The sequence below is a fragment of the Mesoplodon densirostris genome, chromosome 4 (assembly GCF_025265405.1).
Source record: "Mesoplodon densirostris isolate mMesDen1 chromosome 4, mMesDen1 primary haplotype, whole genome shotgun sequence".
NCBI lineage: Eukaryota > Metazoa > Chordata > Mammalia > Artiodactyla > Ziphiidae > Mesoplodon > Mesoplodon densirostris.
Window position 1 is genome coordinate 109,628,875 of NC_082664.1, and position 17,315 is coordinate 109,646,189.

A 17,315-nucleotide genomic window follows, 5' to 3' on the forward strand; every position below is an offset into this window, starting at 1 on the left:
TGTGCTTGTATGCGTGTGTAGAGAAAAAGAAGAGAAAGCAGATGTGGCAACATATTAACAATTGGTGAGTCTACAGTGCACCGCATATGAATGAGTAATCATGTGTCCTAGTTCAACTTCTCTGCAGTTCTGAAATTTTTCAAAATAGAAAATTATGGGGGAAAACAATAATGACAACAAAAACAGGCCTACACGTCAAGTCTAAAAAAACCCAAAAAACAAAACAAAACAAAAATCTGAGACTAAAGCCCCATTCTCTTTACCCAAAATCCAGTATACCATCGACTGCCTCTCTTCATCCAGGTGAATGGAGAGAGAGGCAGACAGAGACAGAGCCTCGTCTTCTTGGTTCGAAGACCAGAGTTTTGAGAGGGTGTAGTAGACCCAGCCTTTCCAATCCTGGCAAGTTAGCTAAGGGGGCGACAAAGATAAGGCACATATTGCCACCTTGTGGCAAGATAAGGAAGTCTGTCTGCTGCTGCCAATTTTGAAAGCAAACTTACCCCATGTTTCTGGTGTCTTTCCCAGTTGTTACATTTTCCCATTAGTGAAGAACTAATCTTTGTTTCTCTAATTTTCTGATACGGATTTCCAGCTGCTTTAGAGAAACAAGCCAAAAAGCCAATTTCCTTTCCCCAGAAACCTCATTGAGCCCCAAATTCTTTGATGATCAAGAAGAAAGAGAAAAGCCCTGCTCATACACATTTAACCAGATCTCTTTTACCACCATATGCCAGCAAACTGCTGGCCTTTCTGACCCAATCAAATGAGAAAAGCAAAGGAGATTTATTCAGAGCTTTTGGTGGCAAGTGAGTCAGCCACTGTCACTTGCATTTTGTCAGAGGAGTGGGGAAGCTTTATGGTGGATAAAGGGAAGGCTTCAGGTGTGCCCTGACTAGAGGCTGTTGACGGGGAAGCTGGAGGCAGCTAGCTAGAAGGGGGGCGTCCTACATGATGGGTTAGGGGGCATATTTGCCTTTCCCTGGTTATTCTAAGTTGGAAGCAGGGACAAAATTAGGGAAACTGTCACTTATCAATCAAGTCCTGGACATTTGGGGTCAGTTGTTACAGAAGTTATTGTTTAGCTTCCTGGATTGTTACTAGACATTGCAGTATGGCTTCTGGCAAGTTTGGCTTCCTGGACTCTTTATTATAGATAAGGGGGTTAGTTTCCTGGTAGGTTGCTGCAGGTTGTGGGTCAAAGTTCTCTTTTTTATATATGGTCTGGCCATTGTCTGTATATTCAGTCTCTCACTCTGGAAGCAGCTCATCCACAAAGCGTCCAGCGTGGTGTAAGCAGCTGCAGGCGGCAACTGCTCTAGTCACAGGGAAGAGTGCCGTGAAGGGAAGTGAGAAGACCCAGGTTTGGTCTAAGCCTTCTTCTGCAGTCTGGGGAGGCTGCTTCAAGCTTGGGTGGGCTCCTCTGTACAGAGCAGGGGCCGTTCCTGTTGTGTTTCCCCCTGAGGGTGATAGCCCTCTAAGAGGTGATGCTAAGCCTACATGCTCCCTCTAGAGGCTGGAGAGTGAGTAGCTGTAGCTGTGCAGAGATTACCTTCGGGTTGCAGGTGCAGGAGGGCATAGTACCTTCTCAGGGGCAACATGGTCCCAACCTCTCGGGACTCTGCTGAGATGAACAGACGGATTCACACTTGAATAAATCATTGCTTTATTTCAAGTCTGCACGAGCCCTGGGCTCATCGCTGGTGTGTGCTTTCCCCCTTTCTCCAATATCCAGGCTCTTCGTGTGAAATGGTCCCACCTCAAGCTGCCCTGGGTGGATCTGGACTGGCTCATTGACATCTCCTGCCAGATCACGGAGCTGGACCTTTCTGCCAACTGCCTGACATCTCTCCCCTCCATCATCCCCTGGGGACTCATCAACCTCCGGAAGCTGAATCTCTCAGACAACCACCTGGGGGAGCTGCCCAGCGTGAAGTCATCAGACGAAATCATCTGTTCCAGGTGGGCTCCTGCCCTGCAGCCCCTGGGGTGAGCCCTGGCCATCTGAGCCCCGGCTGCCACCACCACCCTCCTCCTGCACTGTCCTCTTCCAGCAGTCATGCTCCCTGATTGTAGTTGTTGCTTTTGAAAACAGATTTTCAGCTAAAATAAGAGAAGGAAGTTCTGCCTGCCATTATGCAAGCTCTTGGGCACAAGGTCCCACCTCTTTTCCACATGAATGCAGAAAGATCTGTCTAGTAGGGTGGCTTGTCTGGCCCACGTTTCCACTACTCGCTGGCAGCCACACAGGCCTGCTTGCCCGAGGTGCCCAGTCTTGTTCCTGCACACAGGAGTCAGAGGAAAGGGGCTGGTGGAAACAATGGTGCCCAGACGACCCAGCTTTTGGCCCACCTCCCAAGGAAAGTGGGCAGGGCCTCAGAGAAACAGTTAATTTCACAGGACTCTGGCAGCAGCCTGATGGTGTAGGCAGCTCCTGTCTCCTTTTCTGGGAGGCCTTGGGAAGAGGACCAAGCCTCCTGCTGAGGCTGCATGGGGAGAGGAAGGACCTTACCTTCACTGATGTATTGATAATCATACCTTCAAGACCGCATTCCATATGGGATTTGAGCTGATTTCAAAAGCTAAGGCTCTAAGTTAAGTAAAAAAGAATGTTAGAAAGAACTTAGGGTCAGCAGTAACTCATGGGAAAGAAGCCTGCACAAAATATTAAACAAGTGCCATGGAGTGGGTGTCTTTAACCTGGACAGACTTGAGGGTCCAATAGGTTAAAAACACTGCTCTCTGGACTTCCAATAGCTTCCAGGGCACCAGCTTGTTCTGTTATCACATATGTGAGAAAGGTTACATCCCTATTGGTCAATGAGACCAGGATCCACCAAAGAGAGATTTGGTTTTCTTTGTCTACACATGACATAGTGACAGTAATGCAATGAATAAAAATCATATTGCTGTATTTCAATGCACATTCTTTATCCTTGTGCAAGGAGAAAAAGAAACATGTTTACAGAGAAATATGTACCCGTGATGCTTTACCTCTTTCTTCTGATGCCTTGACTTCCTTCTCCCCCAACTACAGGCTACTCGAAATTGATATTTCCAGCAACAAGTTGTCCCACCTCCCACCGGGATTCCTGCATCTCTCAAAACTTCAAAAACTGACAGCTTCAAAAAATTATTTGGAAAAATTGTTTGAAGAAGAAAATGGTATGTTTTAGCATCAGTAACCTGACTTACTTTGTCATTTTCTTCTTGATTGGGCTGTTTTTACAGTTCATCCTTTTTTATTTTCCCCTAGCCACGAACTGGATTGGTTTGCGGAAGCTACAGGAACTCGATATTTCTGACAATAAATTGACAGAACTCCCTGCACTTTTCCTTCATTCTTTCAAGTCACTCAATTGTCTGAATGTCTCCAGAAATAATGTGAAGGTGTTTCCAAATGCCTGGGCCTGCCCTTTGGTTAGTAACTTGCCGAAAATCGTGAAAGGATCTGTCAGTCCACATCCATGCCAGCCTCACAGAGCTGTGGGTGCGGTGCACACCACGTGCCCTTGGCAGCCATGCAGTGGTGTCCTGTGTTATAGACAGGCATGTTACTCAGCATCCAGCAGCTGAGGGTCTCAGGCAGGTAACTCACCCCAGAGCCAGCGCACCTGGCTCTGGGTTTGAGATTCGCACCGTAACACCCACAGGACTTTCCACAGCTACAGCCTGAACTTCTGGCCCAGGATGAGTTCTGTCCAAAAGGTGGGGTCGTTCCTTTAGGACAGCTGTAAAATAAGAATAAAGAAGAGAAGGATAGTCTGCATCCATAGTGCTGCCCATTAAATCGTGGTTTTGTCTCTTGGGAAGTTTGCATGTTAAAACAGATGGAACAGCATAAAGAATATTTGTGTTTTATTGCTGTTTGCAATAGCAAATATGGAAATTCTCCATCTCTAACATTAACATTTCTAGTTTAAGCATATTTTTGTGGGACATGGGCTCCTCTTCAGAGCACTGTCCTGAATTGTCCCATTATTTCCAAGGACAATGGGCCAGATGTTCTTGAGGGAAGGGAAAGGACCATGAGCCACCTTGGTCTCCCCAGGAAACCATTCCCATCCCTTCCTTGGAGCAAGGATGGGAAAATGGGGCAAGGATAGTCTGTAGCCTCTTAATTAGCTGAATTGTATTTATTACAGAGCCTTTTTGTAATGGTCTTGTTTTTAACATTAAATTTGGAAACAGTCTTTATCATAGACACCACGGCATTTAAAAACCTAATTAATTCTCTTTCTCATCAAATTCCTAGAAATGCTGCAAAGCATCCAAAAATGCCTTGGAGTCTCTACCAGACAAAATGGCTGTGTTTTGGAAGAACCACCTTAAGGATGTGGACTTCTCAGAAAACACACTCAGAGAAGTTCCCCTGGGACTTTTCCAGCTTGATGTAAGTCTAATAGCACCTTATTTCTCATTTTCAGCTTTTGTAAGAAAATCACTCCACATTGCAGTGAAACCTTCCGAGCTTTCAAGACAAAAAAAGTTGAAAGAAAGGTTTAACTGTCAAAGTCATGCATGGTTGTGTGCAAAGAGACTGAGAGGAAATGTGCAAAATGAAACAGCTCTGGGAGGGTGGCGGGATGATGAATTTTTATCCTCCAGAATTTTCTTCAGTGTTGACAGTTGAAGGCACAGCCCAGCAGCCCCTCGGACTGACCTCTGGCTCTGTTCCTTCTCGGCTCCAGGGTGAGCCCACCAGGCCTTCTGGTGTGTGAAGCCCTGGCAGCACCACAGGGCGGGGCCTTCTTGTCCCTGCCTCCCTCTCCGGAAGTGGCAGAACTGGAATTCCCGGATGTGAATTCAGGAAGTGCCTTTTACCAGAGCCGTGTGTGTGTGTGTGTGTGTGTGTGTGTGTGTGTGTGTGTGTGTGTGTACGCACGTGTGTGTGTCCCAGCATGGGGCTGCCTGCTACCTTTAGGTTGTTCATACATCTGTCTGTTTTTCCCACTCCATTGGGAATCTTTGAAAGCAGAGCATGGATCCTATTCACCACTTGGTGCCCAGGGCCAGCCCCAGGTGGGAAATTCTGCATTACTCTGAGGGCATCAGTGTCAAGCCAGCAGAGGGTGCACGACTGGGGCGGGTCACCTTCCGGGTCACTGATGCCACCTGACCCCTGTCCAGGGCATCACCTGGGCCAGCCCAAAGAGGCATCATGCTGTGCCCACCCCCCTCCTGTGGTAACACAGTGGCCTCCAGGACCTTCAGACTCATCTACTATTCCCAGGATGGGTCCACAAATAATTGTCACTCTTAAGAAACCTCAATTCTGAGAAGTACTTAGATTCCATTCTTTCTTGAATAATTGCCTCCCATTGATCTGAAGGGAAGGATCTTCTATTAATTATCCCATCTGCTCTGTTTGCTATAATTTTATGAGTTTTAAGACACTGTGAAGCCCCACACTGTTGGAATCTTTGTGACAGTGAATCGGTTATAATCATTTGGCTTCGCTTTGCCAGGGAACTGACTTTCCCTTCAGGTCTTCTGCTCCTTTGGTATTTGGCATCGTCTTTGCTTCTCTCTCCCTCTGTCCCAGGCCCTCATGTTCTTGAAGTTACAAGGAAATCAGCTGGTGGCACTGCCACCTCAAGAGAAGTGGACCTGCAGACAACTCAAAACCCTGGATCTCTCCAGAAATCAATTTGGCAGGTAAGCAGGGGTCTGTCCCCAGCAAGTTCTCAAATGTGTGTGTAACTCCAGTCAACAGACGCATGGGATGGTGTCTCTACCAGCTTGCTGAATAGCCATGACAAAGTGCCATAGGCTGGGCGGCTTAAACAACAGGCATTTATTTCTCACAGTTCTGGAGGCTGGAAGTCTGAGATGGAGGTGGCGGTGGGGTTGGTGTCTCCTGAGGCCTCTCTCCTTGGCATGGGGACAGCTGCCTTCTCCCTGTGTCCTCACACGGTCTCCCTCCGTGCCTGTCTGTGTCCTTATCTCCTCTTCTTATAAGGACACCTGTCAGATTGGATCAGGGCCCATTCTCAGGACCTCATTTTAACTTGATCACCTCTTTAAAGGCCTATCTCCAGATACAGTCACATTCTGAGGTACTGGGGGTTAGGACTTCAACATATGAATGGGGGGAACACAATTCAGCCCAAAACAGTGTCCTCCCATTTCTAATTTTTAAAGGATCCTGGAGAATCTCCTCATTTTAGCCTCACCTATCATTCTGTTCAAAAGTTGTTGCCAGTCACTAACCAAAGTGTATAGAGATTGAATAAAAAGTACCCTCCAAGGTCTTCTAATAAAAGGGGAAAATCTGGGGATGAGCCCTGCTGGTCCTTGGGACCCTGAAGACCAGCCTTCCTGGTTCACTTGCTGCAGGCGACATCTCAGTGGAACTTATACTCCTAAGAGAATTCCCTCAGTGAACAGCGTGAAGTAACAGCCTCTGATATGGGCATTCCTGCCAGGCACAGAAACGCTACCACCTGCCTGAGATGGAAAAGCTCAGGAGTGGAAGCCACCAGTCCTGCCAGCTTGTTTTTTTCCGGAAAGACTTCTGAGCACAACTGGTGCTGTCCACGCTTACACGTCAGCCGCAGGGGCCCAAACACCCTGCCAACGGAATTTTCTCCCTTCTCTATGTGTGGCATTGTACAGTCACAGCCAAAATAGAAATGTCTTTGCCATGCTTTCCTCAAATTTTGACTTTTTTCTCCCTACAGAAATGAAGATGTACTTAAAACAAAGCGAATTTCCTTTTTCACCACCAGAGGCCGCCAGCGTTCCGGGACAGAGGCAGGTGTGTGTGTTGCTGCTGGGAGATGAGACAGCTGGGCCGGGCCCTGCCCCTGCTCCCCTACAGGGGGATGGCCCTCCTGTTGGGCTTTCCCCTGCAGTGCCCTGTGAGAATGCCAGAGATGCCCATGCTTGACATGAACCCATGGCTCATGTCACACAGATGGCCTGCAAGTGTCCTGAAACCCCCTTTCCTGTTTGCAGCCAGTAAGACTAGTAGCTACTGTGTGTGGATGGCCTGCTGGGTGTGAGAACTGCCCTAGATACCTTACATGTGTCAGTCTTTCTTTAACCATCACATGACGTATGGGTTGTGGTTTTCCATTTTGCAGATGAGAAAAATAAGCCTCCAGAGTGTCTTCAATTCAGGCTTCCCTAGCAAAGTACCACTGACTGGGTAGCTTAAACAACAGAAATATATTTTCTCACTTTTCTGGAGGCTGGAAGTCCAAGATCAGGGTGTGTCCGTTTCTGATGAGAGCCCTCTTTCTGGCTTGCAGACAGCTGCCTTCTTGCTGTGTTCTCATGTGGCAGAGAGAGAGATAGAGAGCCCTCTGGTATCTCTTCTTATAAGGGCACTAACTCCATCATGGAGGCCCCACCCTCATGACCTTGTCTAAACCTGATCACCTCCCAAAGACTCCATCTCCTAATACTATCACATTGGGTGCCAGGGCTTCCACATATGGACTTGAGGGGACACAATTCAGTCTGCAGCACAAGGGTTGACTGATGTGGTCACATGGCTACTGAGTGCAAGAGCCAGGTCTCAGCCAGCATTGTGGAATCCAGCACTGGGGCCCGGGGGCAGTACTATGAAGTCCTTACTGCCGCACTATGGCATCTTGTGAGGTCCACATGGGAACACAGCCACCCTTGGCCCTGCAGGCTGTCCTGGCTGGGCTGAGATTCTGGAGGAGCTTGAGGTCTTCCTCCAAACTCATTAGAAACAGAACTTTTCCTAGGGTGTTTGTATGGTCACACAACAAGGCCAGTTCAGCAGAGAATGTTTCCAGGAAAACAGTTCTTTTTGTTCATTATCTTCTGTAAGGTACAGGGGGAGGTGTGGACCTGTCCCTCAAGTTCAGTCACCAGCCCTCTTTTTTAACCTGAAAACCAGGAGTTCTAAAGCCATCAACACTCACAGATATATCCCTCTGGATACTGTCCCATAGAACTGGAACCAATATTTAGGTTGTTTTAAGTGTAATATAACTTTTTTCTTCAGCTTGATCAATCTATATTGACAAGTGCTCTTTGAGTATAGATGGTGTGAGATGGGGATAAGAAATGCCACAGAGGCCAAGGCACATTTGCAGGAGGTGAACTAAGTAGTCTGCCTACCTGTTGCCCTTTTTTGATGAACTACTGTATACATATGATAATGCATATATCAGTCATGTAAGAGTGTTTTTACATAGGATTGAAAAAGTAACACATCATCAGTGGAACAGAGTCCAAAAATAGACCTAATATAGGAATTTAATATATGATAAAGGTGGCATTTCAATTTAGTGGGAAAAATAATGTTTTATTGTTTCAATAAATAGTGCTGGTATAACTGCTTGTCCAGCTGAAAGGGGGGAAAGCACAGCACTAGATGCCCTACCTTACATCAGTTACAAACATCCCCATGCGGATGTTAGCTTGAAGCATAAAAGAAAAATAACATTTAAGAGAATAAATGTATAATTTGGGAAGACCTTTAAAAGCAAGATGGGAAATCCAGAAGTCATTAAAAAAAGAGCAAAATCTTGGGTGTTGTAAAAATGGAAAAACTTTGTTCAGTAAAAGGCATGATAAACAAAGTCATAATGCAAACAGACTGAGAGGAAATATTTGCAACAAAAATTGTTGCAACATAAATTGGCTTTAGTCCCTAATATACAAAGACGGCTTACAAATTTATTTATTTTTTTTTTAAAGTCAACCCAATAGGCAGAAACTGGGCAATGGATATCAACAGTTCACAGGAAAGGAAGTCCAGATGGCCCAGAAAGAAAGGAAAGGCCCTTAACCTTGCTACTAGGGAAATGCAATTTAGAATTTCATAACTGATCCTTTTCAAAACAAAGGGCCTTAAGACTTTGTAAATTGAGTCCAGACACAGGGATTTCACTTGGAAGGAAGGAAAAGCAAACACTTTTTTCTCGTGGATGCCCAAACAGGAGGGTAGGCACGAAAAGAGCTGCTAGTATGGATCTCGGCCACACTTCCACCACTGTGGGTCAAGCCTCGGGGGTTGCAGTTGACTAGAAAGGTGTCTCCAGTCTAGAAATGCAGAGCATAGAGATGTGCACGAGGAGGTGCGCCCAGCACCCTGCAGGACCAGCCACTTTCTCTCGAAACTGCCAGAGTGCAAGGCCAGAGGCACACAGTGAAAGGTGGGACAGAAACATGTACCTGTGTTCTGGAGACCCTGCTGGTGGCCCGCAGGAATGTGTCTGGAGCTAGGGGAGGGGCCACACCTCTGGGAGTTTCCCTGGCAGAGATGGATGGTGCTGTGCTGTTGGCGCATGACAAAAGCCTCTTGATTTTTTCAATTTCGAGTAGAAAGTTGAAGCCCACACCTGGTGAAAAGGAGAGACCCGCTGCAAACGCTTTTCCTCAGCAGGGTTATTGTCTCAGGCTGTTGACCTCGGGTAAGGGATTATCTATACTTGTTTGCAGACGGATAGTAAGACTCCAGGTAGATTTATGTACATTCAAGTAGTCATGTTGGCACAGTGGCCTTGTCCAAAAATAATTTGGACAGCCATTTTTATAGTAAAATTCAGACCAGCCAAGTCATAAATAGCTTATGAATAAATAATTACGGCTCATAAATACCTTGAGCTGTGCTCTGCCCAGCCCAGTTTCCAGAGTTTCCATTCTGGGCCAGGAGGTCTGTGTCAGGTGTTGCCTCTGTTTGCAGTATAAGTCCTTTATTCCAGCCGTCCGTTACTTAAAGAGGCTTCATAAACACCAAGGTGAAACTTTAAAATTGGAAAGCACAGAAGCCATTTGTTCAGAACGTGTTCTCTGGGAAGAAAGTGAGCCTTTCTTATTCTTGATGTTCTTTCCATGGGAATTAGGGCTGAAGTTGATCATTCTTTTTCATTGAAAAATAAAAGTCTTTTTGAACATTTTTCTTGTAGAACAAGGACTAGTACAAAGCTGTCTTTAAAAGTCTGTTACACATTTATTTCCATAGGGGCCATTCGCGTGGCACTAGCTGGGGAAATTTTCCAGGTGCCAATATCTGTATTCCGTTATCGTCTCTCCCAGAACATTCTCTGATACCAGGTTACCCCATTACCATTGAGACTGCAGCTACATGTGTGGAGAAAAGCCAGAGTTAAGGGAGGAGCTGTGATCAAGGGCAGAGGAACATCGTTTCAGCCCTGCAAAAGAATTCTAGCTTTCCTATCTCATGTGTCTGGCAGAGAACCAGCTGAGAGGGCTTTGAGGCAGTTGTTTTACCTTGAATTTGAGCTGAAAGGGACCCTCAGGGGTGTGCTCTCCCTGCCTTAGGAGAAAGGAGAAGGCACTTCAGAGATTCTGCTGCAATCCAACCCTCTGATTCCCATCGGTTTTCAAGCTCTCCCCACATTCTTTCTCAACTCACACACTCTGGTGCTGTGGAAACAGCAAATTTGGTGTGATTTTAATAGTAATCTCATAATTAGCCTAATTAATGAAATCACTTAAATATACTAGAGAGTTGACTTGTTTTTCAGAGAATGCCATCCTAAGAAGCATAAAAACCAAGCCCACATTATTATTTTTCAGTTAACTAGCTTTTTTAATTGAAGAAGTAATACATGTATATGGTCAACAAAATTTCTGAACTGCACCAAAGGGCATGGAGTGAATATTCAGTCTCCTAGTGTTACCAAAACAAACCCAGGTCCACTCGCCCACATGCAGTAGAGCCAATCTACTGACACCGGGTTGTAGTGAAGGAAAAGTGCAGTGTTTATTGCAGGCACCAAGCAAGGAGTCCAGGCAGCTAGTGCTCAAAAGGTCTGAACTCCCCAAAGGCTTTCAGGGAAAGGTTTCTAAAGACAGGGTGAGGGAGGGGGATTATGGGTTGTGTGATCAGCTCGTGGACATTCTCCTGATTGGTTGGTGGTGAGGTATTCGGGTGTCAACCTCATCAACCTTCTGGTTCCAACCAGTCTGGGGACTGTGTACTTGTGGGCAGCATACAGTTAACTTCTTCCAACTCGTGGGGGATTCAGTATCTGCAAAACAGCTCAAAGGACATGGCTCAGAATATTATCTATAGCTCTTGACTAAAGATCCTTGACTTTGTCTAATAGCTAAACTATTATTTTGTCTTGCTTGACTGTTTTCCTTTCTTTCTGCATTTTCTCAACTTCTCTGATGAACTGTACTCTTTAGAACTTGGGGAAGCCTAAGAGGCTACAATTTTTCTACCGACAAGAGGCACGAGGAGGACATGGGGTTGGGAGGGGCTGTTCTGGGAAGGCCCCATAGGGTCCTGCTCCATTACACTAGTAATTCCCTTCTCCAGAGAAAACTATGGAATTTCATGTGTCTGTGGTAGCAACTGTGTTTGTGTCTGACATAGATTGTAACATATACGCCACATGTGTATTTGTGGTGTGTATACACATGCCTATAACAGCATGTAATGTATACATATGGGTGTGCATGTGTGGTATGTGTACACATGCCTATAACACCTTATAACATATGTGCATGCACATAACTTCATATAACATATGCATGCATGTGTGCATTGTGATGTGTGCACATAACATCACATAACATACATGTGTGTACATGCACATAACTTCATGTAACACATACATGTGTGTGGTGTGTGCACATGCACACAACATCATATAGCATGCATATGTGCATTGTAATGTGTATGCACACATGCATATAACATACCTAAATTCATGGGAGGGTGTTTGCTCTCATGTTTGCATATGTTTTGTGGTACACAAGTTAAGCCTTCTAGATACCTAATTCCACACCTTGCTTTTTTGATTTACCAATAGCTCTTGAGTATCTCTTCACACCCATACATGTAGACCTGCCCTGTGCTTTGTAATAGTTGTATATAATCCCATTACTCATTTAAGCAACTCCCTGTGGGTGGACACATAAGCTGTCTTCTACCTTTAATATTACAAAGTGTGCCACTGAGTGTGCTTGTTCTCACATCTTTGCCATACGTGCCAGGATGTCTGTGGGACTGTTTCCTAGAATTAGAATCCCTGGATCCATGAGATGAGCACCTTATTCTGATAGACTTGTCAAAAGTGCCCTCCAGAGGTTGTACCAGTTTATACACCTCCAACGCTGTGGTGGTCCAGAATTATTTTCAAATGTTCAGTCTGCTTTGCACTTCTTTGCAGCATGTGTGCTGGAATTTCCTCCCTTCTTAAGTGAGTCTTTGGAAGTCCTTTGTCTGAATGACAACCACCTGGATGCAGTCCCACCCTCGGTTTGCCTACTGAAGAGCTTATCAGAACTCTACTTGGGAAAGTAAGTACACAGCCAGAGCAGTTGCACTGGCCCTTCTGGCCCAGGGAAGCAGAATGTCCTTGTGTAAACCACCTGAGGACATGGAAGCCAGGGAGAAATAATCCACCTATGTACCAAGAAGCAGCAGTTGGATTTTCAGAGCCAGGCTTAGTCAAAGAGGCGAGGGAAGGGAAGGCAGAGGTAGTGATGCAATGATGCCTTCTTTGCTATTTCACTCATTTATAATGAGAAGAACTCCTCAATCATCCATCCTTTCATTTACTAAGTACCTACTGCCGAGCACCGCTGGGGGATTCAGACAGTGTGCAAAACTTGATGAAAATATGAAATAATTCAGGTTACATTGCCTTGTCAAGAAGAGGCAGTGATCATCATTAGGATAGTGTAAATGATAGAAGAGATGGGAAAGTTGGGGGGGGGCCCCCGTTCTAAGCCATGGGGATTTGCAGAAGACAGAGCTGCCATTTGTACCACTGGCTTCCCAGGGAGAAAGGCCTGGGAATTAGTATTTAAATGGAACACTTGAAATCAGGGCCCAAGATGTTGGGCTTGGGGTACAGACTGTCAGTGGCCCCCACAGGCCCCAGAGGCTGATGGGCTGCTGTGTGTGTGTTCTCCCATGGTGTGTGTGTGCCCTCAGCAATCCTGGCCTCCGAGAGCTCCCTCCTGAGCTGGGGCAGCTGGGCAACCTCTGGCAGTTGGACATTGAAGACCTGAACGTCAGCAATGTGCCGGCAGAGATTAGAAAAGAAGGTAGGGCTTCCTCAGCGTCACCCCCTTGAAAGGGCACTCAAGTCCAGTTGTTAAGGATCTGGGGTGGAAACAGCTGGGGGACCTGTGGAGCCCACCTCTGGCTCCTGTGTTTGGGAAGATGCTGTGAAGTTATCCAGAACTCAATGGTTGCTGTGGACCGTTGTATTGCAATTGACCATGTGATCAAACTATCTATGACCTGTAGCAGCAAGGATGCTGTCTTTAGATCCTTGACTTTTAAACTTCACTTTTGGGGTGATTCATATCGCACCTTCCCTCCATAGACCCAATAGTCTTCTCAACTCACCCAATTAGGACGCACGGAAAGTGCTCCTTCCAGATAGGACTTTGTTTCTCAAGAGATGTGAGCGTGTTCCCACCTATATGTCAGCAGCAGCATCCACTCTCCCCAACTGTGATTTTGCACAGGCCCCAAAGCACTGCTGTCTTATCTGCGTGCTCAGCTGCGGAAAGCAGAGAAGTGTAAGCAGATGAAGATGATCATCGTGGGTCCTCCGCGTCAGGGCAAGTCCACCCTCCTGGAGATCTTACAGACGGGGAGGGCCCCCCAGGTGGTGCACAGCGAGGCCGCCATCAGGACCACCAAGTGGGAGCTCCAGAGGCCGGCTGGCTCGAGAGCCAAGGTCAAGGATGGTTGGCGTGCAGAGTCCCTGTGGGAGGGAGGGAGCTTCCAGGGCCCCTTCTCTCTCCTCTCCAGAGAGCCCAGGATTTTCTTAGCCTGGTATCTGAGGCCCAGAATATTTGCAGAGGTCACTGTGTGTGTTTCAAACCAGCTCATGCCAAGGGCAGTGAATAATTTCTTAACGTGTCCTTGTAGTTTTTCTGTTATAGCTAAGCTGAGGTTCCAGGCCAACCCTGGCTGTTGGTTAGACTGCTTTGATGAGCTTTTTAAAGACAGCAGTGACCAAGCCCCAAAGACTGTGATTCAAATGGCCTGGGACAGGGCCCCTCCCCAGGGCTGAGAATGAACTGCTGCTGTAGGAGTGAGATATACTAATACCTGCCCCTAACAGGAAGGCTGAGAAGGCAGCCCCAGCATGAATGCACTGTCCTCCTCAAAACCTGCTTTCACCCCAAGTTCTGAAAGGTCTAGTTTCTAAGCCCTATTTAAAATGAGTCCTTCAATGAACCTATTAATCATCCTGTTTTTCATTCAGTATGAGACAAATGAAAATTGTCTTGCCCTTGAATCAGAGAAAAGAGCCTGTGGAATATTGGTGGGATGGACTATAGCACAGGTCTGAGCTATTTCTCCTGGCACAGGGGGTGAATACATGCCAATGATGCCTCCCTTACCTGTTGCCGTATTTGTGGGTACACGTAGCCACACAGCGATACAGGTGCATGGAGGCTATTTGTGGAAAACTCAGCGACCTTGAGGCCAGAAGCTGCATGATTTTCCCCACAGCCCCCAGCACAGGGCCAGCTAGAGATCAGTTTTATTGCAGAGTCTTTCACACAAAATCACTTGAAGTCAGGGAAATCCAATGCGAGTCATGAAGCATGTAAGCTGAATGTATATGTTAATATGGACTCAGAAACTAGTTCTCTAGAGAATGGAGATCTGCCCATTAGGGCCAGATAATTAACACCAGCCCTGCCCCCTTCCCCAGAACACCCCAGGAGTGAACCTAGCTCACGCATGTCCAAAGGTTCTCGAAAGTAACCAGAATCTGTATTCTCTCCTGCTTTTTAAAGCAATTATTCCATGTCACTTTCTTCCAGCTGTTCTTAAGCAAATAGCAGTCTGAGGTCTGAGGGGTGAATTAGTAGTATTTCCACTTTTCCTGACCTTCGGCTGCCCCCACTTCCTTTCTGCCGTCATTCAAGTTTCTCCCCACCCCTTTCATTGAAGGACAACCACGTGAACACTGAGTTCCGTAATTCTCTGTGTGGCTGGGCCTTCAGCCAGTTTAGAACAGCTGTCCATTTTCATCTTTACACCAAAAAAGCAGGTCAGCACACTGTGTCTTGGAGGCCAAACTGCAGCATGGTGGGAACGATTCTTTGCCACCGAAAAGTGCAACCTTAGCTACTCAGGCCAGACTCTGACCTCATAAAACGATAGAGAAACCACCATTTACACAGCCTTTCCCTGGAGCCCAGCAACTAATCTTTTGTTAGATTCCCACATCAGGGCCATTTCCCATCATCCTTGGTGGGCACTGCCCTCTGACCTGCACAGTTCAGGGTCCTGTCTGCTTGGCCTTGCCCTCACTTGGATGGAGGTTAAGCCTTGGTGTGAGCACTGCCGTCAGCCCCCGGCTTCCTCTGGCAGGATGTCTCCTAACTGTCTGCAGCTGAGATGGAGGCAGACAGTGCCCTCCGACATTCTGCAGACGCCTCTGCCCAGGGGACCCAGCCTTCCAGGACCCCCTGCTCCCATAGCAGTAGATGGAAGCCCCTGGAAGCCCACCTCTGAACCGCTGGGCCCCCTTCTCTCCCTCAGATGGCTGGTTCCTGAGAAAAACAGCAGGCCAGGCCGTGCTTTTCCATGGCTGTGCCTTTACCAGGCCCCCACGTACAACGTTCAGAGTGATCAGTTACCTCAATTTGACTGACTAAAACCCTGGTTGCTAAAATGTCTCCCTGTTGCTGCCTTGTTGCTCAAGTAGGTTGAGTCTGTGGAGTTCAACGTCTGGGACATCGGTGGCCCCGCCAGCATGGCCACAGTCAACCAGTGCTTCTTCACAGACAAGGCCCTGTATGTGGTGGTTTGGAACCTGGCGCTGGGGGAGGAGGCTGTGGCCAGCCTTCAGTTCTGGCTTCTCAACATCGAGGTGAGGGGGTGCCAGCCCTTCAGCTCTCAGTCCTCAGGACATTGCAGGGGCCCCGCCGCTTCCAGGGGGGGAAAAAGGAAATGGTTAGGGAGAAATGCTTTGCACTTTGCTGGGCTGTCATGAGGCCCCAGAATCACAGGTCACTGTGAAGCACTTAAAACGCTCCTGGGCCACATGGTTGATGGTGCTCTTGTACTTTTCTGCTTCCTTAAATTTAAGAGCCCCTCATCGTGGACCCAGGAGGGGAACGGGGCTCCCCTCTTCCAGTGGAAAGGTGACGTGGGCCAGAAGCTGGGGCACTGTCTGAAGGGATCAGAGATGGAGGCCCCAGGGAGTGTCACAGGCCCCCACACACCCCCTAGGGTGTGGCAGGCCCTCGAGGTTCTCAGAGAGGAGTGCGGGGTGCAGCGGGGTGATGGTTGAGGGCCAGGGCGTACAGGGTTGGCACATCCACTGCCTAGGGAATTGTTCCCGTCCCCAGCCAGACTCTCTCTCACAGGCCAAGGCCCCAAACGCCGTTGTGCTGGTGGTGGGAACACACCTGGACTTAATCGAAACCAAATTCCGCGTGGAGAGAATCGCCACGTTGCGCGCCTATGTGCTGGCGCTCTGCCGCTCACCCTCCGGGTCCAGGGCCACCGGCTTCCCGGACATCACCTTCAAACACCTACAGTGAGTGTCCCATGGCATCCTGCTCATCCCCACCTGTCGCAGGGCTGTGGCTGCCGGCCCCTCACTTGTCCATCTCCCTGGGGACGCCTGCTCTGCCTGCAGAGGGCTCCTGAGGCAGGGGCTGTGCTCCTCTGTTGCCCTGTCCAGGGTGAAGGGTGGCAGCTGGGCCCCCAGGACAGATGCAGCCCTAGGGAGGGTGAAGAGCTGCTAGAGGATCTGCAGGGCAGGGCCTGGAGACACTCTCTGTGCTTCCTGTCCAAGTCTCCCCACCCCCAGGGCCAGTGCTGAGTGTGCACGGCCCCAGTGGGACCACGAGATAGAAACTCAAACACCACCCATCACATTTGTTGATCATTGATCAAGAACAGACCCCAGGTGTGGTCCTGGTCCTCCCAGTGTGTCTGAGTGGTCCAGAGGGGCTGAGATGGGGGAGGGCCACAGGGTGGGGTTCAGGATGGGCCACTGCTTGTGGGACCAGTGTCCTGGGCGTGTTGATTCTCCCACTCCTGTCCTTGGATTCTCACAACAGCTCTGCAGGTTATGGAGATTGTTGTGCCCACTTTGAAGATTATGAAACTGAGGCTCAGCTAGTAAGTGTTCTCTGACTGCTACCCTGGTGGCTCTTGGGTTCCCTCGCTCTGGGTGAAGTGCCATGGACATTGCTGCATGGGTCAGCCTGGAGACATGCCATGTGGCTCAGAGTACAGGATGGGGCTTTCAGGAATTCCTCGAGTGCCCTTGAGAATGCCCCCTGGGGCCTGCGATAATAGGAGTGCTGGCTCTGGGTCAGAAACCTGAGTCCCACCCAAGCCTGCTCCTTTCCAGCTT

At 48.0% G+C, this 17,315-nt stretch overlaps 1 protein-coding gene across 4 annotated transcripts in view; it reads left to right on the forward strand.

Annotated features, from left to right (window-relative positions):
- The window catches only part of LRRK1 (leucine rich repeat kinase 1), a 129,698-nt gene that overhangs the window by 78,192 nt on the left and 34,191 nt on the right, over positions 1 to 17,315 (forward strand). For all 4 annotated transcript variants that reach the window (XM_060096920.1, XM_060096921.1, XM_060096923.1 and 1 more), the window contains exons 7-17: positions 1,736 to 1,962; positions 3,038 to 3,165; positions 3,257 to 3,420; positions 4,256 to 4,393; positions 5,546 to 5,658; positions 6,684 to 6,760; positions 12,132 to 12,261; positions 12,902 to 13,014; positions 13,444 to 13,658; positions 15,651 to 15,815; positions 16,315 to 16,487. In XM_060096920.1, the coding sequence (XP_059952903.1) occupies positions 1,736 to 1,962; positions 3,038 to 3,165; positions 3,257 to 3,420; positions 4,256 to 4,393; positions 5,546 to 5,658; positions 6,684 to 6,760; positions 12,132 to 12,261; positions 12,902 to 13,014; positions 13,444 to 13,658; positions 15,651 to 15,815; positions 16,315 to 16,487 (1,643 nt within the window). The remainder of the gene's footprint in view (positions 1 to 1,735; positions 1,963 to 3,037; positions 3,166 to 3,256; positions 3,421 to 4,255; positions 4,394 to 5,545; positions 5,659 to 6,683; positions 6,761 to 12,131; positions 12,262 to 12,901; positions 13,015 to 13,443; positions 13,659 to 15,650; positions 15,816 to 16,314; positions 16,488 to 17,315) is intronic.